We start from the raw sequence: 27,099 nt of genomic DNA on the forward strand, positions 1-27,099 counted from the left end.
ACGCTGTTCGGCTTTGTCTTGCCTCTTGGCCGCCGTCGATCTATCCTTTCTGTCGCACAAGGTTAACTGGGCTTACTTCACTATTCACTGTGCGTTTTATCGGTCTTTCACGCTGGCATTAGGACAGAAGCACATACCCTTCCCTCGCGTGTGGGCGCATAATAGAGCTCGCTCAGTCCTTGCTGTACTGCGGTTCCTCTTTCTCAGCGGAAGAGTGGTGTCTGCGCACGTGGATTCTCAGGTGATCCATATTCACATGACCCTGACCGCAGTGCGGGCAGTGCAGCGTGTACTGGCGGCTGTGAATAACTCTCTCGTGCCTTTTGGCACTGCTGCGTCTCGAGAACCTCCGCCCACAATGCGAGCAGGCATGGGGCTTCTCTCCCGTGTGCGTCAGTATGTGCCGTTTGAGGACGCCGAGGTCTGAGAAACCCTTTCCGCAGAAGCGACATACGAGTGACGCTATCCTGCCGCCGGAGGAGTGATGCATTTTGCGGTGACTCGCCATATCAAAGGCGCGTCTGAAGCGCTGTCCGCAGTCGGGGCACTCGTGAGGTCTCTTCTTCAAGTGGGTCAGCAGGTGGTCGATGAGGTACTGCCGCTGTGCGACAGCCTTTCCACACTCCTTGCACACGAAGGGCCGCTCGCCAGTGTGGTTCCGCTGGTGTCTGATGACGTTGCATCTGTGTGGAAGCAAATGAAAGGAGGAGGGGAGAGGACGGGAGTACAGACAAAAAGCCAAATGAATTGGGCTTGACGGGGTCTGTACCCCCTACAGAAATGGCGCCGTGCACAATAAACAGAACACAAACATACAATACTGGATAAAGGAGAAAAAAAGCATTAGCGAACATTTTGTAACCGAAATACGTACGGGTAAAAAAAATCAACGATAGAATGCTGCAAGGAATTATGTTACTGAAAGCGAATAGTATAAAATGATGCAAATAATACAGTCTTGAAATTCACATCTATAAATAATAAGTTATGTACAAGCAGAGAAAATTGGTTAAGCATGCATGGCGAAAGTGTATACCAGGGCAAAAACAAATGGAATCCACAATGAGCCCATTAAAAGAAGAAATACGTGTCTATTGAGATTCTAATGAGTTTAACAAAGATGGCAGTGCGTGGCGTAACATTTGTTGACCGTAGTTAGTGCACGCTTTGGGAACGTACCATGTTTCCCTGTAACGTGTGTTGTTAATGTTAGAATTCATTGTCAATAGAGATAAATGCTCAAAAATTTCGCGTTCTGTTTTTTCGCAGTAGTGAAACGCTTGAGTAAAATACTACGATATATGGAGGTGACCGGTTGTAAATTAAGGGCGCTGAAAAGTGGCTGCGTATGGGCGTCATATGAAGACTTGGCAATAGCGCGCACTGCTTTCTTCTGCAATAGAAGTTTTGTGATGTTAGACATCGTATTGTTTCCCCAGAATAAATTACAGTAATTCAGATGGGACTGGAAGAGAGAGTTATAAAGCAGTTTTTTGACGCTCAAGGGGAGAAAAAATCGAAGTTTCGTCAGTATTCCCACAACACCAGCGATTTTGCTAGCAACTGAGTCTGTATAAAGATTCCAAAGTAAGTTTTCTCGAAATACGACCCCGAGACGTTTAATGGATGGCACGAAGTTGATAATCGAGGAACCCATTTGCAAATGGCCGTCAACGTGGACATTTTTTTTTAGGTTGAAAAAGTACAGCCTTTGCCTTGTTTTTATTTATACAGTGAATTCAATGAACTCCATCGATTAGGTTCGCTTAAAGCAGCGTTCGCAAGAGCGAACAGGTCTCTTGCACAACCAGATATAAAGAACAGACTAGTGTCATCAGCGTATATGATGGATCGGGCAGTGGTGTCAATATTAATTATTTGTTAACGTAAATATTAAATAAAAAAGGTCCAAGAATGCTTCATTGAGGAACACCAGAATGAATGGGTAAGTTATCGGAAAGTGCGCGGCGATTATCATAAAAAAAATATTTCATGCATAATAGATAAAATACCTGCGGCTATTCATCATCATCATCATCATAATCATCAACCGCCTGGCTACGCCCACTGCAGGCCAAAGGCCTCTCCTCTTTCTCCAATTAACCTTTTCCTTTGCCTGCTGCGCCTACCATGTGCCTGCAAATTTCCTAATCCCATCCGCCCACCTAACCTTCTGCCGCGCCTGCTACGCTTGTCTTCTCTTGGAATTAACTCCGTTACACTTAAGCACCAGCGGTTATCTTGCCTTCGCATCACATGCTGCCGCGCCTGCTACGCTTGTCTTCTCTTGGAATTAACTCCGTTACACTTAAGCACCAGCGGTTATCTTGCCTTCGCATCACATGCTGCCGCGCCTGCTACGCTTGTCTTCTCTTGGAATTAACTCCGTTACACTTAAGCACCAGCGGTTATCTTGCCTTCGCATCACATGCTGCCGCGCCTGCTACGCTTGTCTTCTCTTGGAATTAACTCCGTTACACTTAAGCACCAGCGGTTATCTTGCCTTCGCATCACATGCTGCCGCGCCTGCTACGCTTGTCTTCTCTTGGAATTAACTCCGTTACACTTAAGCACCAGCGGTTATCTTGCCTTCGCATCACATGCCCTGCCCAAACCCATTTCTTCCTCTTGATTTCGACTAGGATCTCATTAACCCGCCTTTTGTAGTGAGAGCTACTCTACGCTAGCACTTCGAGCCTTCAGCGGGGCAACCCTTGAGCTCCCTGGCGGAGCCATGGAATGTCACGTGGTTGGTCGCGTGGTGCAGAGCAGCTGCCGCTGCTCGCGGCGCGGCGCACCGGCGAAAGCGAACGGGGAGCGGGGGGGAGAAGAGTGAATTTACGTCGAGGGACGATGATGAAGAAGGTACCCCCAGCGAAACGGAGCGGTGAAAGACTGACTTTGCAATTCGACTGTGTTCCATTCGGCCAAATGTAGCTGTCGCGTAACTCGAGGTTTAACGTCCGGGGGACTTTTATGAAATTGAACTTAACAGAACCAGTGCTAAACCAAAGCCAATTTTTTTTACCTCACCCAATCTGCGCGCTTCCGGTCTCTTAGCATTACACCTATAAAGAATTCAGCATAAAGAATTGAGCTTTCTTCCCCGAATGCAACTGCATGACTCAGCTCAGTTTCTTATTGTAATAACAAAGTATTGGTCATCTCCAACTCTGTTTATTCCAGACTGCAAATGAATAATACCGGAAAATAATAGCACACGGTTGAGCATGACTGAGCACAGAATAACGAGCAGCAGCACTAGTCATGGTGGTGTATTTCCAAACCCTCAACGATACAGCGCACCAACTCCTGGTATTTTGTCTAGTGGCTGATCTCAAAATTTTTATTATACGGCGATTTTTGCTGCAAAGCCGGTCATAATGAGACATGAATTCAAGGTAAGACACATCGTGACGGCGAATATTAAATTATTTGTGGCATGCGTTATTTGCTTTTTCAAATAAAGTAGAATCGAAATTGGCTTGGTTTCAGTGGCTCAAGCAGAAAATTTGCCTCGGATTACAGAAGGCGACCTGACAGACTACAAAACCTCCAGAGAAAAAAGAGAAATGGCTTGCGTCGTTAAATACCGAAGAAAAAAGAAAAAGTGTTCAAGCCAACATTGCGCTCAACCTGGTATCCTGCACGTTCTAAAGCAGTGCTCTAATCAACTGTGTCACAGAATAAACGCAAATCAGCGGTGTTAACTGCGAACTTGGACGTTATCAGTAATATTCTATATTCTATACGTTCTGACGCAGCTGAGTTAGCGCACTGTACCGCCGAAGGTTCAAAAACACGCGTGAAAAACTGTTTGAACTCGACGGGGCACAGAAGAAAAGGAAGACACAACACGCGCCCTATTATTGCCTAGGCACTACTCCGATGGGTACCAACGCAGAGTAAAATCATCCGTTGTCTGTTCCATTTGTATTCGCAGCCGGCTCCACTCGAGGGTTGCTGTTGTTGCCTCAAAAAAACATTGAACATTCCCACGGTGGCGGATTGGCCGGGGTTTGGTGCAGATCCAAACAGGAAAAACTCATCCAGGTTTATCTCAAGAGGTTCATAGCTATAAACAGAGGAATCTGCGAGAAAAAAAAAACACGATTTTGAGAGATCTTGAAGAAATCGGAAAGAAAATCGAGGAAACAAAGCGGTCCGTGCCGTTACGCTGCCAACTCATCGTCGTCTTCTACCTAGCAGAAATCGCTGGTCCCGCACTGATTCCAATGTAGAAAAAAAATCTCTGTAGTTCTCTATTTTTTTGACCATGTCTAAACAACGGCAGCAAGGCATATTTTGGCTTACTTGTAATCGCTGGTATAGGGGCAGTATCTACAGCTGTGCCTCCCTCCCAGCTTCTGCGAGTGGTTGCTCTGCCGATGCTTGTCCAGAAGCTTTTGTGCGGAGAACAGGTCGCCGCATGTCTCGCAGGGGAAGGTCGGAACAGAAGCAGACTTAGTGTTTTCAGCCTCTGAAAATAGATCAGAGTAGACAGCGATTTGCTGATGGACACCGAATACTTGGCACCCCTTTCGTTTTAGCACTGCTCTTTCTATAATCGTCAGAAACGCACATCGGTAACGCGCGGCAACCAAACAGGCGAAGTAGACTCTCAGAACCCGTGTTTTTCTTTTCTTTTTTTCAAGAAAAAATCGAATGAAAACTTCATTTCACTGGATGCTTTCTTTTAAAATATTTACAACGGCTCATCCTTGGGAAATATTCAGGTGACGTCGCGGGTGCCATTTTGTTGTACAGCGCGCAGCTTCAGCGGAAAATACACCGGGCTGCATTTCACTGTGTCCCATGTGCACCAACATGGCAGTCACTGTGGCTCGAGTGAATCCTCCCTGTACTACTTCTCGTACAAACGACAACCCCACCTGCAGTTTAATTGAAGCATGATTTAGGGTAGGGTGACGAATAGCGCAGTGAATAAGTGTTCATCACAGCTTCATTTCCTAACACCATTCAATCCCCTCCAATCTAATTTTCTTATTCTGAGTTAACGCGAGAGGGGGGGGGGGGGGGGTATTCAAGTTCATTTACTTCAAAACGCATCTTTATCTTCTCACCAGGATAGATTTGCTTACTAGAAATTATATGTCATGGTAGCAAAACATTCAAACTTTGCTGGCAACTTCAATTACAACAACTTAGCAAAGTGGACCATTATAGTTAACTTCCCGAGCTCGGCATTAAAGGTAAATGAGCTGTTTTGAAAATACTTATTAAGTGGGTGATTGGTGAGTAATGAAAGCCAACAAGTGTTCATACCGCGTAAAAGTCTGCAAGCGAGCCAGTAATATCGACACATTTCTTTAGAACGTAACCACATCTTGGTGAGGTAGCCGGGGCAGCGTTTGCGTCGGGCTTCAAAAATGAGGCGTAACAGCCTCTCCTGCATTAATTCCTTACTTCATGACCCCAACTATTCGGAGAAGTCAGAGCGGGGCGACGACATTGTAATCAGTTCCAGTATCAAGTCACACACTCTTGACAGCCTCAGAGCAAGAAAAGTCGCGGCCTGCCGCCCCGAGACCTGCTTCCGAATGCAGCTGCGATGTGCGCAAAGGCAACATTCTGATGCTGAGGATGAAGTACCAGTATAAATAAGGCACATATGGTGGAACCAGCTAAACTAGCGCAGGACAAGACCAAGAGTCACACACAACACTTATCACACAAACCTGTGCTTTATGAACGTATTAGCCCAGCCATTTACTGTATTGAATTTAAAATAGGCATAGAGGCATATAAGATACCGTGCTTGAAAGTGTGCGCGCGGTAAGCGCTTTTTCATATCGAGCCCTACATTACGCTTGCTTTGCGTACCCTATTTTCTGTGTTTTAAGAAAGCAGCTCTTGCGTGCTCTAAAACATATTTTCCAAAATGGCGGCGCCAATTGAAGCAGGACCCTTCGGACCCTCGCCTAGGACTGAATTCGTCGTTGTCACGGTCGTTTTCAGTGCGTTCACTGGCCATAAATTGGGCACCGGGCTTTCACTTCGTCTCATCTCGCCTATAACAAAACGCATGAGCGATAAATTTGCCTATTTTTTACTTAGAGTGATTATTATGCCGCTTCGAGTCTCAAAAGGAGTGTCGATTTGCTGACAAAAATTCTTCCATTTCTCACAACCAGATGGCGCCTTTAGGCTCAGCTTATGGTTACATCTTTGTTTGCATACGCTCAACTAAATATCTTAATAGACAGTTTTATCTTTGCATACGCAAGTGCTTGCGTACGCAAAGCGCTACGGCGCTGCGTGCCCTACGCTGTCCGCTGCGAAGTATAGTTTAAGTTGGCCGTGCCGTAGCGTCCCTCAAGCGAACGCGTAAAAGTGACAAGATGTCAAGTGACAAGTGACAAGATGTCAAAACACATCAACGCTTGGTTGAAGGAAATTTCGTCTGTGATTGCTGATTACCAGGGTCAGTGCATTGCGAGGCTTTTTTTGTTCCAAGAAGAAAAACTATGCAAACCGAAGTAAATGTAAGAACTTACTAAACGCTAGAAAACTGTTTCGCCGGGAGTTGTTGCTACGAGGAAAACGTACGGCATAGGAGCTTGAAAATCGCCAAGTTATCTGAAAAACAGCGGCAGGTTATCGCTTACACCGCTACGTGTAGGCAAGATTACGCGAAATAAAAGCGAACCGCTACCAATTAAGCGAGCTATGGCATCGGAGAATCCAGCAGCGACATGTATTTATTCCGAAGCGGCCGAGCAGGGCGCCGCCATCTTGTCAACGTTAACCACGAAAGCCACGCATGCGCCCGCAACGCAAAGTCCGCTGGCTAGCGTACGTACGGCAGACCCCGGGCTTGTGCTTGCGTTCTGCGCACTAGCGTCCCCGCAAACCCTTTGCGTACGCTAAGCCGTTGCGTACGCACAGCTAAAACTGTCTAATGTGACAAATTCATGCGTTTAGCGCACATAAACGAGCATACCCTTATGGTACGTAGACAGCGTGAATTATACTCTTAACTAACGATAACCATGTACGCCGCGAGCAGACGAACGCATACCATTAGGCGCAGAGGAGTACATTTAACGAGCTCTCCTGATTGGCTGAGGAGTTTTCCGCCTTTGGTAGTGCTCCAAGTTGGCTACCGGATGCGGTTGGGTTCCCGTCGAGATGATGTAGTAGTGCCTGAACAGGGTCCCGAAAATCACTACATAGGTTTGCATAATAGATTTCGCAGACTCAACAAACTTGGTTTCATGGTTCTTAAAAAGGCTGGTTGTACGAAGAAGCTCGAAACCAAGTTCGCTGGTCATACGGAATGGATTGTGTATAGCATACCATTCACTTTCGGAAATTAATATATATGTCAGAGTGCAAGGCGCCTGATACACCGCCTTCGTGAACTACGTTAAAATGTCAAAGAAAAGAAAGGTGGTTTCAATGATGTGCATTGCAACAAATGCATATCTAAGTGCAAAGCTCCATGAGAACTATGAAGAATGCACTTGTCACTAGGAAGGGTTGCGAACTTACGCACAAAATCATTGAGCGGCAGAAGTCATAGATAGCTTACGTGACAACAGCATCGCTAAACAATCTGTCGTGCAAGAGCTCTCAAAGAAGTAGAATGTGTAAGAAATCACTAAGCAGTTCGTCTCCGGGCCCTTTGCAGTCGTGTATATCACTACGTCGTGTATATCACTCACAGTTCACTATAAACCGTTGGAGTTAGCTCTCGTGTGTGTGCTTTCTTTTTCCTGTGTGATGTTTCTTTACTCTCTATGTTATTTTAGCAGTACTGTTGCTCACGGACGGAGGAGCAGCTGCCGTTGATGGTTTGAGCCCTTACGAGCGGGTGGCGGGGTTCAAATATTCCGGCAAAAAATAAATGGCTATGGTATAGCTCAGGTTAAACCTGGGGCGACGCGATAGCTACATCTGGCCGAGTGGAACTCGCTCAGTAGAATTGCAAACTCAGTCTTTTGCCGCTGTTTCGTTTGCCTTTCCGTCTTCAGCGTCGTCCCTGGACGTGGATTCACTCTCTACCCATCTCCACTCCCCCCCCCCCCCCCCCCCCCTCCCCCACTAGATTTCACCGGCTCGCCGCGCCGCCGGCAGCTGCTCCGCACCGCGTGACCAGTCACAGCGCCGCCACGCAGCTAAAGAGGTGTCACGCTAAAGGCTCGTAGTGCTAGCGTGATGTAGCTATCGCTATAATAAGTGTTACAGGTAGAACACCACTCCCCCAAACTAATCGATCAATCACACTGGGGCCCTTCGATTTACCGCGCCCGGGCAGCCCGCTGGCTGCCAGAAAGTTCGCCTCTGACAGGAAAGAGCAGGACAGTCATATTACTGGCGTCTCCTCGCTTCTGCATTAGCGTCTGCTCCAGATGCTAAAAGACGCTCGCTTGCTGTCTCACTCGATAGTCGTCGGGCAAGGCAATAGATCTATCATTAAGGAATGAGTCTGGGCTTGTTGGAAAACAACGTTTGAGGTAAAGCACGCAGGAAGACGCAGGCTAGTGAAAACGACTGACCGGCTTTCGTCTCTGCTGCTGCTGTCATCAAAAGAGGAAAAAGTATTCTATAGGATATGGTTGCCCAGATGTACGCGTGACGAATTTTACTCACGTGGCTGCGTGACGGCAGTTAAATGAGCATTTTTTCCCCAGTTGTGGTTTCTTTAAAAGCGATACGAAAAAGATCGAAAATAAACCATAACTTGGGAAAAAAGCCGCCTTTTGTTGGCGGCGCGCCGCCGCGGTTTCTTTGCCTACTGACGCATAGAGAAGTTTAACGCTATGATATTCGTAGTGAGCTTGCGCAATCAAGTAGAGAGAGGGGAGGGGTAATAATGCCTTCGTGGCATTAAGATAAAACAAATAATAAACTGAACGAACGCTGCGACGAGAGCTTCGCATACTCGCTTGCCCACAAGAGCGCCTACATAATGCAGCTGCATTAATGGAAAATGCCTTTGTGATCAGGCTGTGAAGAAGCCGCTCGGAAAATTTTGATGTGGCCTATCAGGTTTTAAAAGGGCCCCGAAACGCATTTTCAGTGCATTGTTTTGCCTGTTGGTTGCCTAAATGAGTTATAGTGATGCTATTAGCATCGGCCGTACCGCGTATACTGCGGTATTTATTATTTTAATTAGCTCGAAGAAATAAATTCGTGGCGCTGACGGTGTCACAATATAGTGGCGGTTTTTAGCAGCGGATATGCCATCACTTAGTGGGAGCTTGTTGATTGGACACACAGTAAATATACTGCAAATCGTGTTAATAACAAGAGACATGTTTCGTCAAGTTTTTGTGTTTTATATTACATTAACAAAACCAACTTGTTTGCCCTAGATAAAAGTACTCTAAAGCAAGTAAAACAAAAATACATCACCAGAGGCTCTGGCTACTTTTCGCATCGAAGGACTTTGCGCCTCTCTGTAAACATCCTACGACCTAGCACTCAACACTTATGGCTATCTCTATGTATCTGAGAGCAGCTTTGTGGAACCGATCCGATCGAGTCATTGAACTCTATAAGCGTTCGTTTCGGTCCCATGGAAGGATGCTTGCGTTTCACGTTTGGCAGGGAGTGCACATCGTCAGCTTGTGGAGGATTACCGGGCGGCGGCGCCAGGTGGCGCCACGTTCCCGTCAACAGCACGCGCTCCTTGCTCGCCGTGACCAGCCAGCGCCCTAGGAGCGACGGGCGATGGTTGGCGGTGTTAGATGCGGGCCCCTGGTTCGCCTGGGCCGTCTCTCGCCAAGGTCGTTGTCTACGGGTTCCGTATCGGGAGACTGCTGTTGTGGGGTTACTAAGAGACGAGATGGTCTTCGAGGTGGAGAAGAGGCTGAAAAGGGTTTATTTACATTTTTACATAGTTAATCGGGAGCTGCTGATCAGATGCCACGTCTCTGCTTAAATATGTTCATTGTTCCCAGGTCCCTAGTTAGGGAATTTAGTTCATTAAAAAAGCGTCCAATCACTGTGATGTCGATCACGTGTCCAGTCTTTAGGATCTGCCTTCCAGGACGTCCCCAACAACACACTCTTGCTATTTCTGGAAAATTAGGATCCGTGCTGTCCAGGCAGCAGTGATGAATAGCCCGAGGGGGGCTCCAGGCGGCGTTGAAGGTCAATCACCCTGCACTTCACAGCGCTCCGTGGGAGCGAAAGGCCGCCGCGGCAGTTTCACGGTTGGTTCCACGTAAGGTAAATCACTTAGAGTTAGACGAAGTCGTTTTCGAAGCACGAGTATTCCGGCGTTGTTGGCTTAGTCAACCACGGCCGCGTTTGCCACGGCTCACTTGCAGCCCCGTGCCGCTTGCCGCCTCCCCCGCCGTCCCTTCCGGGAGAAGGACGTCGTTGTGTCCCGGATGGGTACGGCGTCGAGAACAAACGACAACCAGGTTCCCGAAAAACGTTCCTCGGTTTCACCCCGCAAGTAGCAGAAGAGGAGGGGGAGGTCCCTTGTAGGCGACGCCACCTGCATTTGTGGCGCCGCAACCCCTTCGACGGCCCTTTGAAGCCTCTGTTGATTGATGACTCCCAGCTGCTTGAACACTCTTCGCATCTTGGCGTTCTCTGTACGGAACAGCGGTGAGCAGTAGCGGTACGCGCTATGCTAAATGTGTCTGATATCTTGCGCAGGCTGTCACATCGTCGCAGTATCTCGCGCTCGAGTTCGGATCCATGAGTAAGGGAACGTCACTGATCAGTGCTCCCTTCTGCGCCGTCGAAGTGACGATGAAGCATCGCTGGGTCAGCTCTGCGTTCACATGGCTGTGTAACCATGCAAACGGCATTGTCAGCCATGGCATGAACGAGTTACAGAGAACAGGCAACCATGGAGTGCAAACTTCGGCTACGTGCTCAGATTTGCTGTTTTGATTGGTCGCGCTAAGTGTCGTCATTGGGAGAGTGAAATGGGAATGGGAAGCCGCGCGAAAATCGAGTTGAAGGCAGCATTTTGTTTGCTTGTAGTTTGAAATTTCTTCATTGAATAACTCCCGTCCTATGCATCGATCCTCGTAATTCTTTTTTGAGTCAGAATCTGTGTGACAAAAATAATCCATCTGAAGTGTAATCGGCATCCGTTCAAGCGGTGTTTCGCAGCCCCTTTAAGTGGCAGACCAATCGCCAACGAAAGAAGAATCTGTACTCATGAACAGCGGACTGGCTCAAAAGGTTTTCATACCAGACTTTCTTTGCCTACGCTTTTGGCTTTCTTGGCCTTGGCCTAGTGCAAGCGCTTGTGGTCTGAACATGGGACTTCTGACAGCGTGGTGCTGAACGTGCGATGTGTACTGAGGCGGCTGTAATTGGTAGAAGAAAGGCCGCAACGCGTAAAAACAACGAGGCGCCTCTAATCGGAAGTAGAAGGCGGCGGCGAACGCACAAATCTTGCAAAACCGAGGCGAAAACAGGCCACGCCCCTTCGCTTGAAGTGAGCTCGTAGTGTGTGTGTTGCAGCAGTAAGAGACCAAGTTATGAGGGAGTGTTGTGTTCCTGGTGTTATGCCTACACTACTAAAGTGCACTGGGTATTTAGCTTTGCTCTTGATAGCGCGCGCCGAAAAAATTGCCAATAGCAGGCCAAACCGGACTGCTAGACCAAGGGTTAACCTCAAAGTATGAGAGGTAAGGCAGACGAAACACTTGTATTCCAGAACATTTTCTGCTGGGGACGGCGGAATAATGCAAATCTTAACTTCACATCCTCATAATTATTTAAATTAGCAGCGATAAAACGCACCTGTTCGCATTGATTTCATGGCTCGAAATAAGTAATCCTGATTGTTGAATAAATAATTGAAATGTAGAGTATCCGGGTAAACAGCTTGCAGTGGAATGTGCTGCGCAAGTTGTAAGAACGCTATTATGAAGGAACACAGCGCAAAACGAACGCTACAGAAGAGAACCAACACGCATGAGCGCACCGACTGATTATTAGGCGCTGAATTTCTCGGCAGATTAGCTGTGAAAAACAGTATAATTTAAAGTAACTACGTCTGATTCACTGTTCAAGCAATCTGGTACCACTCGGTCTTAGTGGAACACCACATTTCCTGAATTCCTCGCATCAGCTGCAGTTTTCTCTTCGAAACGGCACGCCGCCGCATTGCGCTCAGTGCAGCCGAACGAAAGAGTGGGACCCAACATGCCCCCGCCGAGAGCGGTGTTTTCACCCTTAAAGCGCCGCTGGCCCATCAAGGCACCCTAGACCGTGGCTCACCCGTCTTTCCACGGGCCACTCGCAGCCAACGCTGGATCCACGCTCAGGGGACCCGACACAGCCCGCGTACAGACAGGCAGAAAATTGAAGAGGCCCACTGTGACACACCATTCCCCTTCGGGCACTGCCAATTCGTTCGGTCTGCGGCTGGAGAGGGCCTCCGCTCTTACCGCCGACGGCTTGCGAACGATTTCTGTTTACTTTGACAAAAAGATACGAAATGTTACATTGTATCTAAAAGTGCTCATGACTACAGCAACATAAACACATTCCAGGTTACATTACTGCCGCATTTATTCACAGTTTGGATAAGCAGACAACTAGCAACCCTTTTGTCACAACCCAACGAATTCGCAGGTTGTGCGTTGCATGTGAAAGGACTCAGCGGCAATTACATTGCGGCGTCAGCGGCTGTACCGAATTCGCAGTGTCGGTGCGGCGAAATTCGCACCATGTGAAACGGGCCTACAACCCGTCTTCTACCATAACCCATTATCCCTGCCCTCATCTCTCCTTAAGAGGAGGCGTACATTTTCCTCTCTTCACTTCCCACTGCCCATGGCCAAAAAAGGCTACACACGGAAGGAAGGAGTCTTTTTTTCCCGCAATGGCAGTGCTAAGACTGATGCCGTATTAAACTGAAAACAAACTTTGTGGAATCATTCAAAATATACCTAATGAATATGTGAAGTTATGGTCTGTTGTTTTTTTGTTTTTGTGAGGATGTATGCATTGTGTTTGTGTTCTCTTGTTTATGCCTGTTTAGAATCTGAGTTTTATTTTATGAACGCAATGTACGGCTTCACGTGCCGCATTTACAATGTACAGTATTTTGATGGACCCGAGACTAGATTTGAGTTACGTGTCTAATAGCATTGTGCGTATTGTAACGTTATAAAATCATTTTTAATAAAAAAAAATACACCCCCACGCAATTCATTTTGCACTAAGCAGATCACCCGTTGACCCCTAAGTTGCAGCCTTACGACCAGCGTATTTAATTTTGAGACCGACACATTTTCGTCGTTATACGTTCGGCCACCCCCCATGTCAGACAAACATACCGACCCATATCCTGCACGAAAGTGGCAAAATCCACTACGAAACAATTGTCGAGAGTCGAATTAAGTTTTATCGTCATCATCACCATATTGAGCCAGACTACTCCCCTTGACTTTTACGCCCACCACGCCCACTGCTTCTCCCATGTCTCTCCACTTAACCATGTCCTTTGCCAGCTGCGCCCACCAGCAAACTTCTTAATCTCATCCGCCCACCATACCTTCTGCCGCCCCCTGCTACTCTTGCCATCAATTGGAATCCACTCCGTTTCCCTTAAGGACGAGCGGTTATCTCGCCTTCGCATTACATGCCCTGCACAAGCCCATTTCATCTCTTGATTTCGACTGGGAATGTATTTAACCCAGGTTTGTTCCTTCACATACTCCACCCGCTTTCGGCCTCCTAATGTTACACCTATCATTTTTTCCTTTCCACAGCTCGCTGTTTTGTCGTTAACTATTAATTAAGCTGCTTTCTTTTAGCTAGCCTCCACGTTTCTGCCCCATAGATGAGTACCGGCAAGATACAGCTGTTGTATACATTTCTCTTGGATATATTGTAAACTGACATTCATGATCTGAGAGAACCTGTAACATGCGCTCCCCCCAATTCTTTCTAGTTATTTCCCTCTTATCATCCGCATCAGATGTCGCTGCCTGCCCTAAGTATTCCTTTACCACTTCCAGCACCCCGCTTCCACTTTTGAACTGCTGTTCCGTTGCTAGGCTGTCTAAATTTATTTAAGTCTCCTGCACGTTAACTTTTAGACCCACCATTCTGCTCTCCTGCCTAACTCATTAATTATGCTCCGCAGTTCATCTCCTGACGGACTCAGCAAGGCGAAGTCATCACGGAAAGGCAATTTGTTTTGGCATTCTTCATTAACTCTTATCCCAAACTGTTGCAATTTAAGCCTTGGAATACCTCCTGTTAAAAGGCGGTGAATAGTTTTGACGAGATCGTGTCTCTCTGCCTGACGCCCTTTCTAATTATAATTTCATTGCAGACTTTATAGAGAAGGAGGACTATGGCAGCTGTGCAGTTGCTATAGATACCTTCCACTATTTTCGCATTAGGCGGCGTCGTCCGGATCCACACTATTCAGCTACTCCAGCTGCACCAAAGTCGCAGGAAGTATCAGCTCATCCGGCACAGCGTGAGCCTAAAGACGATAACAATACGCCTGCGGCAGTGTCCCATGTTACCGCAGTGGCTCAGTCTGATGCGTTTGTGTTATCAACTTTCACCGATGCTGAATGGCCTGCTGTGCCAACCAAGGACATCGCCACGGCAACACCAAGACTGGTTGCCACTCCAGCTGACACTGCTGGCAAGCTCGAAGGTCAGGATGTGAGCATTATGTTGAAAGGGCTTCTTTGTTCAATGCGCGTGCTGCTTTCAGGCATTAACACGCCAACAGCAAAGATTGTTGTGCAGTTTTTGGATGCACTTGAGCCGCTCTTAGCGGCATTCCAGTAACTCATTATGGCACTACCAAAACCCACCTCGTCTGTGACAATGCACGTGCGCAGTAGTCTAGTGGTGCAATGCAATGGCCGAGGCCTACGCGGTCGTCTGAGTGACTTCCGGCAACGCGTCCGCAAGAACCGCTTCCCTGTGCTTGTTATATGTGAGCCCAACATGCCGTCTCCTTTCCGCCTTTCTAGGTACGCACTGCTGTGGTCTCGTGAAGAAGACGAAACAAGCAAAGTGTTAGTTTGCATACGCCAAGACATTGGGCAAGTCCGCCAAGTGCTACTGACGCACACCACAAACCATTACATCGACTTGACAGTAACGCTAAACGGGACGGATCTTCTCGATAGTCGGTGCCTACATTCCCCCTAGAGGTGCCATTGATACTTCGTACCTGCATTCAGCTATCCATAGTTCCACAGCTCCTCATATAATAGTGGGCGATTTTAATGCTCATTATCCTTAGTGGGGCGGTGCTGTTCGGAATAACCGAGGCAGGAACCTGTTTGATTTATGCATTCCCAGAATTTCGTCAATACCAACGTTGGTTCACCTACATGCAGAGAATTGCAGAATTCCGCAAAATGATTGGGGGCACAACTCCGGTAGCATCAAACAGTTTGGAGACTTTTGTGCCGCCTTCACCAGACGACCACTAAGACATGCTATTCACGATGCCTGAACAACTAAAAGCTGCTCTTTCCTCGTTTAGGCATGCATCTATACATCTGGTCCTGACGGGATTTTGTACGCGCCTTTCTCTCACCCTGGCATGGAATGCCAAACTGGTGCTCACTTGCTACATTGATACATGGGCATCCGCAATCGTTCGAGAACACTGGAATATCAGCCGTCTGGTTGCTATTTTGAAGCCTGCAAAGCCTCCTGGTGAGCTTACCTCATAGCGGCCAGTTGCACTAGCAAGCTGCGTCGGTGAGGTTAAGGAACAAAATGATGCTGGTGCGGCACGAATGGTTTTTAGAGCAGAATGCTCTCTATCAGGACATGATGACCGGGTTCCGGCGGAGACGTTCTTCGATTGGTAGCGTAATTGACCTCATATCGACAGTGGAACATGAAAAACGTAGTCGCCGACTTGTCGCTTCTGTCTTCTTAGACATCAAACGCGCCTCCGATAACGTACTTCAGGACGCCATTTTTGATGCCCTTGACGACATAGGCTTTGGCGGCCGGATATGCTCGTGGATTGTGAGCTACCTCAACGGCCGGTTCGTTTACATGTCTACGCCTGATGAAGAGACTACCCGTCATCAGGTTTGCCGCGGAGTTCCTCAGGCAGTTCTCAGTCCAACCGTGTTTAACGTGGCGTTGATCGGACTTGTGAGTGAACTTCCCCCTCACATTCCCATCTGTGCCTATGCTGATGATATCTGCATCTGGGCTTCGGGTTCGACACGTCGGCAAATGCGCGCGAGATTACAACGTGCAGTGTCATCTACTTCAAGGTACCTACGGCGTCAGGGTTTGCACTTAGCAGCTGAAGAATGTGCTCTGGTCGCATTCACGCGCAAGTCCGTCTGCCGCTACCCGGCAACACTTCAAGGAGTTGCAATATCATACGTCTCCCATCCAAGATTTTGTGCATTATCATTGACCGCTATGTGTCATGCTCGTGGCATATAAATAGGCTAAGGAAAAGACTCACTTTTTTGCCATGTCCTTCGCTTCGTAACAGGCATTAAATGGGGCCCAACGGAGCGCTCCTTGCTCAGACATTTATTGCGAAGCAATACTACTTTAGGTCGCACTTCAGCCCGTTCCGTGGCGAGGCGGTGGTAGGCACCATTGACCTTTAGCGTGACCTCGCTGCGTGACGTCACACCACGTGACCTAGAGTGACGTCACACCAGCTGTGTAAAAACGGGGCCCCATCTCACGCCGTCGCGAGGCGAGGCGGTAGCCACGAACGGCGGCCTAACTCCCGCTCCTCTCACCAGGGGCGCTACGGTCAGAGTGACGTCACACCAGCTGTTTAAAACAGCTCCGCTCCTCTCGCCAAGGCAGTCATACAGCCAGATGTTACGACGGTGCCTACGAACAAGGCAGCTCTGCAGAATGCAAAGAGGAAGCATCAGCGAGCTACGGAGACGGAAGAACGAGAAGAACGACTTTCTAAGCGGCGTGCCCAGTATGCAGCTCGGCGACAACGTGCAACCTCCTCTGTGGAAACAGCAGAAGCAAAGGAAGAAATTATAGGCTTCGCAATCACCAGGCTTAACCAAGCTAAGCCACGGCCGTTTTTACTATACCCTCTTTATAGGCTACAATTGTTACAGCCTTCCTGTACTATCTACCATGAGCATTTCCTCTTTGCGAACATTAGAGAGTGTTCAAGCAGAGACGCTCAAGATATGCCTTGGATTACAAGGTTGTGCCTCGAACAAAGGCTCGATTGAGGAATCTCGTGCGTGCCCAATATCGAACAACCTGTCCCACGAACCACTTTCTGTATATTTACGCGAGCTTACACGGCACCGCTGTCACCCGCTGACGAAGATTTTTGATGAGCGACCGGACAGCAGTTTTGCACGTGCACTGCGCTTCCATCAATCCGAATTGCCGCAACATCCCTTGCAGCCACCATTAGTGAAGGCTCAGCCTTCAGGATGCCTGCATGTCCCTGATATACTAAAGAAATCTGCGATGCCGTTTAGCAGACTGAAGCAACTTGCTCTTGCCTACATCTGGTAAGAATACCAAAACTGAGTGCATGTATTCACGGATGGATCTGCGTCACCAAAGGCATTAACAGCAGCTTTGGTAATCCCCGCTCAATAGACGACCCAGAGATTCATTTTAGGACACAAGTATACTTTAACCGCTGCAGAGCTTACGGGCCTTCAGGAAGTGATTCGCCACATGAGCGGAAAACCGCCTCAGGAGTCAGGAGTGGTGCATATTCACTGACTCTAAACATGCGCTAATAATTTTGGGATGCGTCCTCCGCCGCACCGCCTACCGAACTCTGGCTCTTGATATCATTAAACTGCTGTCATTTGCTCAGGAAAAATGCCACCGTATATTGTTTCAGTGAATCCGTGGACACTGCAGACTCGATGGAAATGAGACCGCCGATGCTGAAGCAAGGAGCGCCTTCAGCAGTGGCCTGCGCCCAGCTGTGCCGTTCTCTAGACCCGGCGCCACTTGTCTCCTTTCGGAATCTATGAGGAGCGCTGCGGCTAGATTCTGGGCCTTGCCAGGCACTCGACACATCCGCCTTAAACGGCTAGTTCCGGTGATGACCTTTTCTTATCTTCGTTGAATATTAAGCCATATCGCATGCATAATCCATAGATTACGTTTAAATGTTGTCTTTACGCGCAAGTACTTGCACTTAATTGCACAAGCGGACTCCCCGAACTGTACCACATGTGTCGAGCTAGAGAGTGTCGAGCATGTTTTATTGGCGTGCCCAGCACATGCTCGAGAAAGACTGATGCTAGCATCTGCTTTGAAGTGTTTTGACACCAGGCCCCTATCGAAGGATGTGATCCTCGGGGCTTGGCCAGATAGTTCGAAAACTATACAGACAACGCGAGCGCTCTCATTCTTTCTAGGCGCCTTGCCTCGCGTTTGTGGTGTAAGAAAATGTGCCTTGTTTCTTTTTCTTCTTTTCATCTGTCTGCTTCCCTCATCATCATCATCCCCCATCGTGACTCGCTTTTTTCTCCTCTTCCCGTTCTTCAGTGCAGAGTAGCAGACCAGATATCTATTTTTCCGACCAACCTCTCTGCCTTTTCTGTAAATAAACTTTCTCGTTCTTTGCATAAGGCTCTGCGACACTCACAGAGACTGAGAATTAGCGCGCGAGTGGCGCGAACTTGATTGCTTTCTGTATTTTGTAAATAGTGTACAAAGCTCTCCCCTGTCTTTTCTTGCTATCGCTCCCCTATGTACTTCTCCTCGCTATCCTCTCTCTTTCCCTTTCACCTCCACCGGCTGCACCTCGCGTACTTTATATATTAGATAGCAAATGCCGCGGCCGGCAACACTGTTTTCCTTCTGTATTTTCATTCATTTTTAAATAAACTACTACTGCTACTACTTTTACGCTACTACTGCTACTACTTTTACCGCAATGCGCGCATGAATGCCGAGGTTTCCGTTGAGTCATATGCTTTCTCGTAATCAAAGAAGGCTATATATAGTCGTCAGTTATATTCTGCGCATTTTCCTATCACCTGATTGATAGTGTGAAAATGATGTGTTGTGCAATGCCCTTTACGAAAGCTTGCCTGATCGTTTGGTAAACTGAAGTCTAAGATGCCCTGACTCTGTTAGCGATTACATTAGTAAATCCCTTCTAGGCAATGGACAGTAAGCTGATCGGACTGTAAAGTTTAAACTCCTTGGCGTCTGTTTTCGTATGAATTAGGATTTGAGCGTTCTGCCAAGCTTCTGGTAATATAATAGTAGTCGTAGTAGTAAGTGTTTTTATTAAAATAATGATAAAAACGAAGGAAAAGATTTTTGCTCAGCCCGGCATCTGCCATCGATACAGAAGCACCTGAGCTGGGGCAGCAGCGGAAATAAAAGATAGCAGGCAGAATGGAGAAATGTAATGAAAGAGGTGAGTTGACAGTAAGAGAGGAAAGGGGGGGGGGGTAATATACACAAACTATTGACACAATAAGAAAAACTTCTGGTACGCTCGAGGTCATAACTTAAGGTTGTCGCGCCTTTAAGCACGTCGCCAGGGTATTCTGTAGCCGCAGGCATCTTGTTCCATTGGCAGAACATTGATTTACCGTTGCGAGTCCGAGGTGATATCACCCTGCCCTCCTGAAGTAAACCACATACGCGAAAAGTTACGAACCCCTCACCGTCCTCGGGTGGCCTCGAACCTCTAGGCTTGGTGAGCAACCCTCGCTCCCGGGCGCACGATGGGCTGCATGACACGAGGAGCTCCTCGCCCGTGCCGACAGCCTTGCACGTCCTGTAGTAGATGTTACCTTGGCGCGTGTAGGCCACCAAGTTAGGTCCCCGCGGGCTGGCCGCACTCTTCACGTATCGCATCCAGTTGGAACTGTCGAGTGGACGACCGTCCACCAGGAACTCCTTGCCGTTCTTGCGGACCTGGGAACACCAGGAAGAAACTCGGCTGTGTGTCGGGCCATGTGGTCAAAATGAGAAGGCACCATGAAGTTCTGTTTGCTCACGGTGGAAATTCTGGCTATCCTTCTGCGCTGGACACCGCTGTCCCACTAGAAGCAACAATGGAAGATCTAGGCCTGTATATGGAGTGTCAAACGTAAACTCGTCCTGGGAAAGTTTATTCATGAACACATGATTGGCAGCGTGCGTGATATTATCTGCTTTTAGTGGAAGTGGAATACACTCAGACATTTCTCTGAGCCTCATCAGATGGCAACAAAGCCCACAGACTAGAAAATATTTTACGTTTACAGCTACTATAGTAGAAGACAAGAATCCTGCGCTGTAAACGCGGCCTTGCTGGTTCTAAACAGGCCTCGTATTAGACCCACCTGCCAGGTGTAGGCGTTGCTCTCGCCATTGTCTTTCACCCTTAAACCCTCGTAGGGGCCGAAGAAGACCCTCCTGGGCAGCGGTTTCAGCGTGAACACCCCGAACCCCGTGGGCTTGAGGGTGCAGCGGCGGATGGACAGGCCTTTGGGGAGGCTCCTGTTGGCACGCAGCGGGTCCCCGGCTTCCACCTGCGAGCGGCACGCCCTCTCGTGGATGCCTGCACTGCTTCTAGCTCCTGTTTTTTAAGGCATTCACTAGAAAAAAAGTACACTCACTACATCACTCAGCCTCAGTGGAGCTGCAATTTGTTACACGAAAACTCTGTTTGCGTTTGAATGAACGCCGCAATCATAGTAATCTACGCAGAAAAGATGTCTTCCAAATATGTGATATGTTGGCGGGTAATCATGATAAAACGAAGGGAGCAGTAATTCACTCAGTAACGGTTGTCCGCTGAATAAAGGTGTAAGGGCATACCTCGTCACTGTGAGAAGTGACTCAATCACACTCACGGCCACTAACACTCACATCCACTAACTCACACTGACCACCACTCACAATCACGTCCACTCACACTCACGTCCACTCACACTCACGTCCACTCACACACACAACCATTTACCCTCACAACCCTTTACTGACGCTCATGTCCACTCGCTCACATTGACATTTACTCAGTTTCTGTGTTTTCGGAAAACGGAAGGAATGAGAGATTGATTGCCCCGGCCGACTACGCTCGTGGCTCCCTGGCAGAGCTTGGTTCGCATAGATGCGTTGGTGAGCAGCCCAGGGCTCTGTCGGGTTCGTTAATTTTCGCAGTTTCGATGCTCGAAGGAAATTGTCATATATCACGCATATTCATGTCCCGGGCGAATCTTACGCACGTGTGCTCCCGCGCTTGCTGCTTAGAGGATGAGTGCGTGTATAACGTCAGCTAAGATGCTTAGTCACGTTTTCGAACGGTGTCCATAGGCGTGCGCAGGGTTCTTCATTAGGGGGAGAAAAGTTTCAGCGCAGCGGCCCCTATTTCCCAACCTCCTCTCACCTGGGGCGTTAGGATGAAAAATGAGCGCTAAGATGAGCATTGATGCAATTGCAAGCTATACAAAATATTATTGACCAGTAGTTCATACTTTCATGTGTAACATACGCAGAGGAAAACGGTCCTTGCGCCGCTGAGGCATGAATATAACAACGTACTGCCGAAGGAATTCTCATAATATCGAAGCCAAAGAAAATATGACTTATTTTTTTTGTTAACTGCAAAAAACAGCCCGAAAATATGGCCTCAAATTGAACTGGCAAGTAAACACTTCTTGGAACGCAATTTTATGGGACCTCCGCCGACAGTATCGTCAAAAAAACTGCATGCCCAGAACACTGCACTATAAGCAATGAACGAAAAGGTTTAACAGATTAAAGGCATGGGGCATATACTTGGCGCCCCATTTGATGATTACAGGCGGGGGGACGCGCAACCCCGCCCCCTTCCCCGCTGCGCAAGCCATTGACAGCACCTAAGCAACAATAATGAGTTTGTGTTCACATTTGTCTTGGCAGGGGCTAAGCACCAATATTTTGTTTCCTCTTATAATGACATCCCCAATACCCCTCTCAAACGGGTACCGCAAAGGCCTTTGAGAATTGGGTCTTTATATCAAAGGCATAAAGTGTGCAGGTACACGGCACAAATGTTGCGCTTTTGCCGCTAAGGGCCTTTGAGTCGAGGGCGCCCGTCTGAGAATTTTGGAGCCCAAAGGCGCAGCCTTCGAGAACCTGCGATTGCAGTGCCATCCAACGTCAAAAAGTAAAAGCAATGAAAAAAAAATATGCAGCCAACAATGCCTAAACCAGCTTTTAAAGATACGAAAGGTGCGTCTGGCTTTGATTTTTTTACAGGTGTTTATATCTTATGCCAAGATTTCAAGACAGTGAAAGTGTTGCAGCCACACCGAGAGCCCCTGGTCGCCAAGGCAATACACAAAACCTGCTGCTGCTATGAGAGCAGCTATTGCAGTTCCTTCAAGGAAGTAATTAGAATAAACAAACTGCCTGAGCTCAACGAGTGAAGAGAATTCCCCACCTTAAATTTAAAACACTCACTTTAGCCGGCTCGAGCACAGCAGCGCATGCTAAGCCTCAACGACTTATTCACCTTTGGGCGGCACCTTGTAACAGCGTCGCTGCTCCTTTAAGCTTTCGCTCCTCTTGTGAAAAGAGGTGCCTTTGCTGGAAAGGCCTTAGAGGAATGCCGTGTGACAGGGGTACAAGTCTGTATCAACACTTTGGAGGCAACTCGCGACTATGAATACTTTTCGCTGGGAAATGGAGAGAGTATCTGAAAACATCCAGTGAATTCCTCAAGGGAAGAGAAATGGCTCGAGAAGGCCCTCTCTCGTCCCGTTTCTAGCGCTAAGCTGTTTGCATGGATAACCAACAAGCCTGAATTCACACCTTTACGCCCAAGTACAGATTTGTCCTGGAGAAAAATGATCCAAAGAAGAGGGGTAATCCGCTTCGGAGGGCTTCGTCTAGCTAGAGCAGGCAGGCGGGATCGATCTGTAGACATGCCTGCCGTGCAGTAGGTTGTCTGCGCTGCACATAATCTCTGTCTGAAGGGGGATCTAGAGACCAGTGTGGTGTTCTCGTTGGAGGGTGGTACGTAGGAAGCCTATGTGCGCAACTGCCTGGGCGTATAAAGTGCTAACAATTCACCTAATTATTCTCACCGTAGTCAGCCTCGTCGTTGGTCGAAGCAACGTCATTCGTGGAAGAATGCGTACGTAGCTAACTTATAGCCATTTTGTGGTGCAAGCCTTTTTCAAACAGCGCGACTTTACTGGCGGAAACTGCATTTTCCGGTTGAAAGGATTCCTCATGCTGCCCAGATATCAGTGCAGCTAGAATTGCTGAAATCTGAGCGTGCAAAAAGAAGCTATTCCACTAACGTACAGAATTGAAAACACAAAGGTAAAAATTTCAGAAGCCCATTCCACTCGACCAGTGCTGTTGCGCTCGACGCCTGCCGCGACCGGAAATGAGCTGCTTCCTGGAGGCAACCTTGGTACAGTGGAAGAACTTCAGTAATGAATGGTCGCTCTCGTGTAAGGCCTGTCAGCAGAGAACGTGGCCCACGTGGAGGCGAGAAGTGCTCTTGCGAGGAAAGCAGCGGGAGAGTCCGGAGGCAGTGACAAACCATCTGCACGCGGTGGCGGCATGTGCAAAGAGGCGAGTCGTCCCCGGAGTCTGCTGTGGCGCAGTTCGGTGTCCCCAACCCCATGTATACCCGGAGGGAGCGTGCATCGAGCCTGATGCGTGATGGCCGCTGGCTTGGTGGATGTGCTACCTCCGGCTTTCCCCATGTGGCAGAAATTGGTGAAGACTCCAGCACTGACGTCTTTGCGCGGGTGCGATACGCGAAGGTTTGCGTCCAGTGTGGCCCACATGGAGCGTTTTTCCGGGCGATGCAGCGGAGCGCTTTTTTTTGCCGCTGGAGAGGACGTTTTTGCGAAATCGTCGGGTTTTTTGGGAACAGATAAATCGCCGACGCCGGGAGAGGGCAGCTACAGAGAGCCAATAAGAGCCGGAGCGGGCGTCACGTGATTCTGGACGGGGCCGCGCCGGTGCACCCGGCCGAAGGAGACTCTCGCATGGTGGATGCGAGCCCAAACGGGCTCCCGAATCGCAGGGACAGATCGGTAGCGCCCGACTGCCTTCTTCCTTGCCTCCTCCCCTGCCCCCCTTTCAAAACAAGCCCCTTCCTATCTGCTCTCTCTTTTCTTCCCATTCCCTGCGCTGCTCAGTTGCGGTGTGCCCCTGAACAAGGTGGCAGTTACCGGGCTCCTCTCCCCCCATTCCCTACCTACTCCCCGTACGAACGCTCCGCCCCCCCCCAAAAAAAAAAATAAATAAATAATAACCTCTTCGCTCGCGAGCATTTCGCGCGCGAAAGCCAGCGGCTTCACTTCGCTTCCTGCGCATATGTGTCTGATTTCAGTATCGACGGGGGCGCGCGCATCGCACAACTGGGCGGCAAAAAAACGCCGCTCGGCCACTGACCATGCGGGAGTGAATTCGTCGACGCCGGCGCAGGCGTATTTCCACGTACATTGAAGCTGACGGCAGTCTATTCATGATCTTCAATAAGTACGGTTTTTTGGAATCCGGGGAGATTGAGGGGGAACTTAATCCTCAGCTCCTTCCTGCTCTTCGAGCACAGTCCATTCGAAAGACAACACTCAAAGACGTTATATTTTCGATCCCTTTCTCGAGTGTAGAAGAATTAAGATAGAACTCTACGTCCAGCCAACCAAAATGGTTGCGGCCAATTTGTCTCCCACCTCATATCCACTGCAGAAAATCTCCGCAACGTTTCGTCACCGTCGCCACAAAAAAATATCAGTTATTTGGCAGATTAAAGCATTAAATATTAACACTTCAGCTATCTTCTTGGCGTCAAGGCATTACCATGTCTGATGGCGTGCATACAAAAAAATAAAAAAAATATATGCTTGATTTGCGATGATGGGCTCCTCCAAATATACGATATGAACAAGAACCACTGGCGTTACCGAAAAGAGCGCTTGCATTTCGCGCCGTTTTGGGGCTGGAGCCGAGCATGTGAAGTTCAAAAGCCGTGCCAAATGCGTCACGTTCTTAACGTGGGCCCAGTTCAATAAAAAAAAAAAAATACGGCCAGAGCAGAGCTCTACAATGCCCACAACAGGGCACAGAAAAAATTGCAGGGGACACTTCAGCTCTGCCAAGAATACGACTTGATAGCATAAAGACTAAATTCACTGTATACAGAATCGGTCGTTCTCTTCAATACATTCGTAGAACTGCGGGGCCAGTGGTGCAGAGGTTAAGCGATGCGCCACTGCCCTGCGGTGGTAGGCGCTGGCACAGGTCGGCTTTGTGAGACCCATTTTGCTCTTCCCGAGTGACCAATCATTTTAACTGCCACCTACCACAGAGTGCAGTTGCTCACACTCCGGTGGGCAGGTTGTGATCACAACACAAGATCACGTGACCAAGGTGGCCCACCTGCATCCTATAGGTTGCTTTTCTGGGATTCGTGGGTTTTTTTGCTGCTCACGGTCATCACTATGTCGAATTTTCTGCGACATGAGCTCCTTATCCCTCTCGCGTTAAAAACCTAAGCGTCCACTGCCGTTCTATATACCTTAATAGCAGTGGCAAGGCTAATTTCGATCAAAGGATCTGAAACAATTCGTAGCGACTCATTGCATCCGCAAAGGGCGTGCGCCCACGCCAACTGTGAACTAGTAAGGCGAACAGTAACGAAGCATTCACGTTCCTGCGCCAGCGAAATGTCCTGCTGCGGTCGTCCAAAAGCACCGGCATGGTGCCTTATGGTGCCTCGAGGCGCCCTCGGCAATAAATATTTGCTTCCCTAAGCTCTCAACAACATGAATAGCGGATACCTTCATCGCGAAACACACGCGACAAACTTCGCTGTCGCGTCCACACGCCACTCACGTCCACTCACGACCACTCGCACCCATTCACGTCAGCTCACATCTGTTCTTCACTCATGCCCACTCACCACTCATGGCTACTCGCACTCACATGCACTCACTCACACTCATCTCCATTCACACTCATATCCCCTCACTCGCACTGACCCGCACATGAACTCACACTCCCAACCAGTAACTGACACTCACACTCACAGGCTTGAGAGTGAGTGCGGCGATGTGAGTGCACTGATGAGTTAGTGTGCCTCCCTGTGGGTCGGGTAAGACACAAAGAGGCGGTGAAAGAAGAGAAACAGGAAGAGTGTAGTGGCTGCAGTGGACAGTTCCCATAATGTATGTATGCTACAGCAAGTGAAGGTAAATTCTGGAATCAGGGACTGCCCTCTATACTCGGCACATTGCCCGTCTTGTTTGGCGCCGGTCTGTGCGGAATGAGAATAGCCAGATACGAAATGGACTACAAGTCAGCGTTTCACTCTCAGCATGCTCGTGCTTCGCACTCACCTCGGTGTCCTTGATGTGTGTCAGCGGTCCGTGTACTGGGCAGTCGCCGGGGTGGTCGCTTCCGCAATCGTCGCAAACTGCAAGCATAGTGTCCAGGCCAAGGTTTCGCAGAAGACGCAAACAGAAGGCTAACATTTTTTATGTAATGCTCGCTAGCTTAAGTCAGGACGAGGCACAGGAATAGGAAGTGATTTACATACACATGAAATATGTGTGTCTATAGGTGCCAAAGCCTCATTTGGTCATCATTTAAAAGGCAGTCTTCAACATGCTCCTTCAAGGCGTCAGACATGAACAGTATAAAGTAGATTTGCAAATGCTGCCCCGGAACGTAACATGACCAGTAAAGTTATTTACGACGTCCGCAAGTTTTCTAAGGAAGGTAGGGACAGGTTTTTGTGGACAGCTCACACAGGTATTGTTCGTCGAAGTTCTCCTCGCAGTCCATGGACTTGACTCTCTTTGGTTTTCTTCTCGGGCACCGGGAATCGCCGGTATGCTGCCTGGAGGAAACTGCGATCAATCGCAGGAGAGTTGCTGCAAGAATGGCTTTGGAATAAAATCTTATGAGCACTTGTAAACGCAAGCATTGATTGTGTGCTACATAGAAGAGTGGAGGCTTGAGTCTAATCATGTGTGAATCATTGGGGATAAAGGTATAGGGAAAACAAAATTAACAGCCCCGGACACGGTAAAAAAGTCAGTGCTGACACAAACCGAAGTGCTGTTTAAAAATTTAAACTCGTCTTATTGCCTAAAAAATGGTTCCCGGCCTAAGAAGCGAAGAATTGATAGTTTAATTGCTCCATTACTGAGTGTCCTGTGA

General features: G+C 48.4%; 1 protein-coding gene across 1 annotated transcript; it reads right to left on the minus strand.

Moving 5' to 3' along the window:
* Positions 1-172: 172 nt before the first annotated feature.
* On the minus strand, positions 173-26,360 carry LOC144129658 (histone-lysine N-methyltransferase PRDM9-like). Its single transcript, XM_077663769.1, has 6 exons — positions 26,274-26,360; positions 25,959-26,018; positions 20,268-20,456; positions 19,605-19,857; positions 4,315-4,480; positions 173-683 (listed from the first exon to the last, which is right to left on the minus strand). The coding sequence occupies exons 1-6, from the start codon at positions 26,358-26,360 to the stop codon at positions 173-175; spliced, it is 1,266 nt and encodes a 421-aa protein (XP_077519895.1).
* Between the last annotated feature and the right edge of the window lie 739 nt (positions 26,361-27,099).

Source organism: Amblyomma americanum, chromosome 4 (assembly GCF_052857255.1).
Source record: "Amblyomma americanum isolate KBUSLIRL-KWMA chromosome 4, ASM5285725v1, whole genome shotgun sequence".
Taxonomy (NCBI): Eukaryota; Metazoa; Arthropoda; class Arachnida; order Ixodida; family Ixodidae; genus Amblyomma; species Amblyomma americanum.

Bases quoted from the DNA above. Each gene is read 5' to 3' on its own strand.
- LOC144129658 (XM_077663769.1), bottom strand. From the start codon at position 26,360: ATGCTTGCAGTTTGCGACGATTGCGGAAGCGACCACCCCGGCGACTGC. The intron at 19,858-20,267 runs GTGGGTCTAATA...TGGTGTTCCCAG, and splicing joins GCAACGCCTACACCTGGCAG to GTCCGCAAGAACGGCAAGGA. The intron at 684-4,314 runs GTAAGCCAAAAT...GCTTCCACACAG, and splicing joins CCCTATACCAGCGATTACAA to ATGCAACGTCATCAGACACC.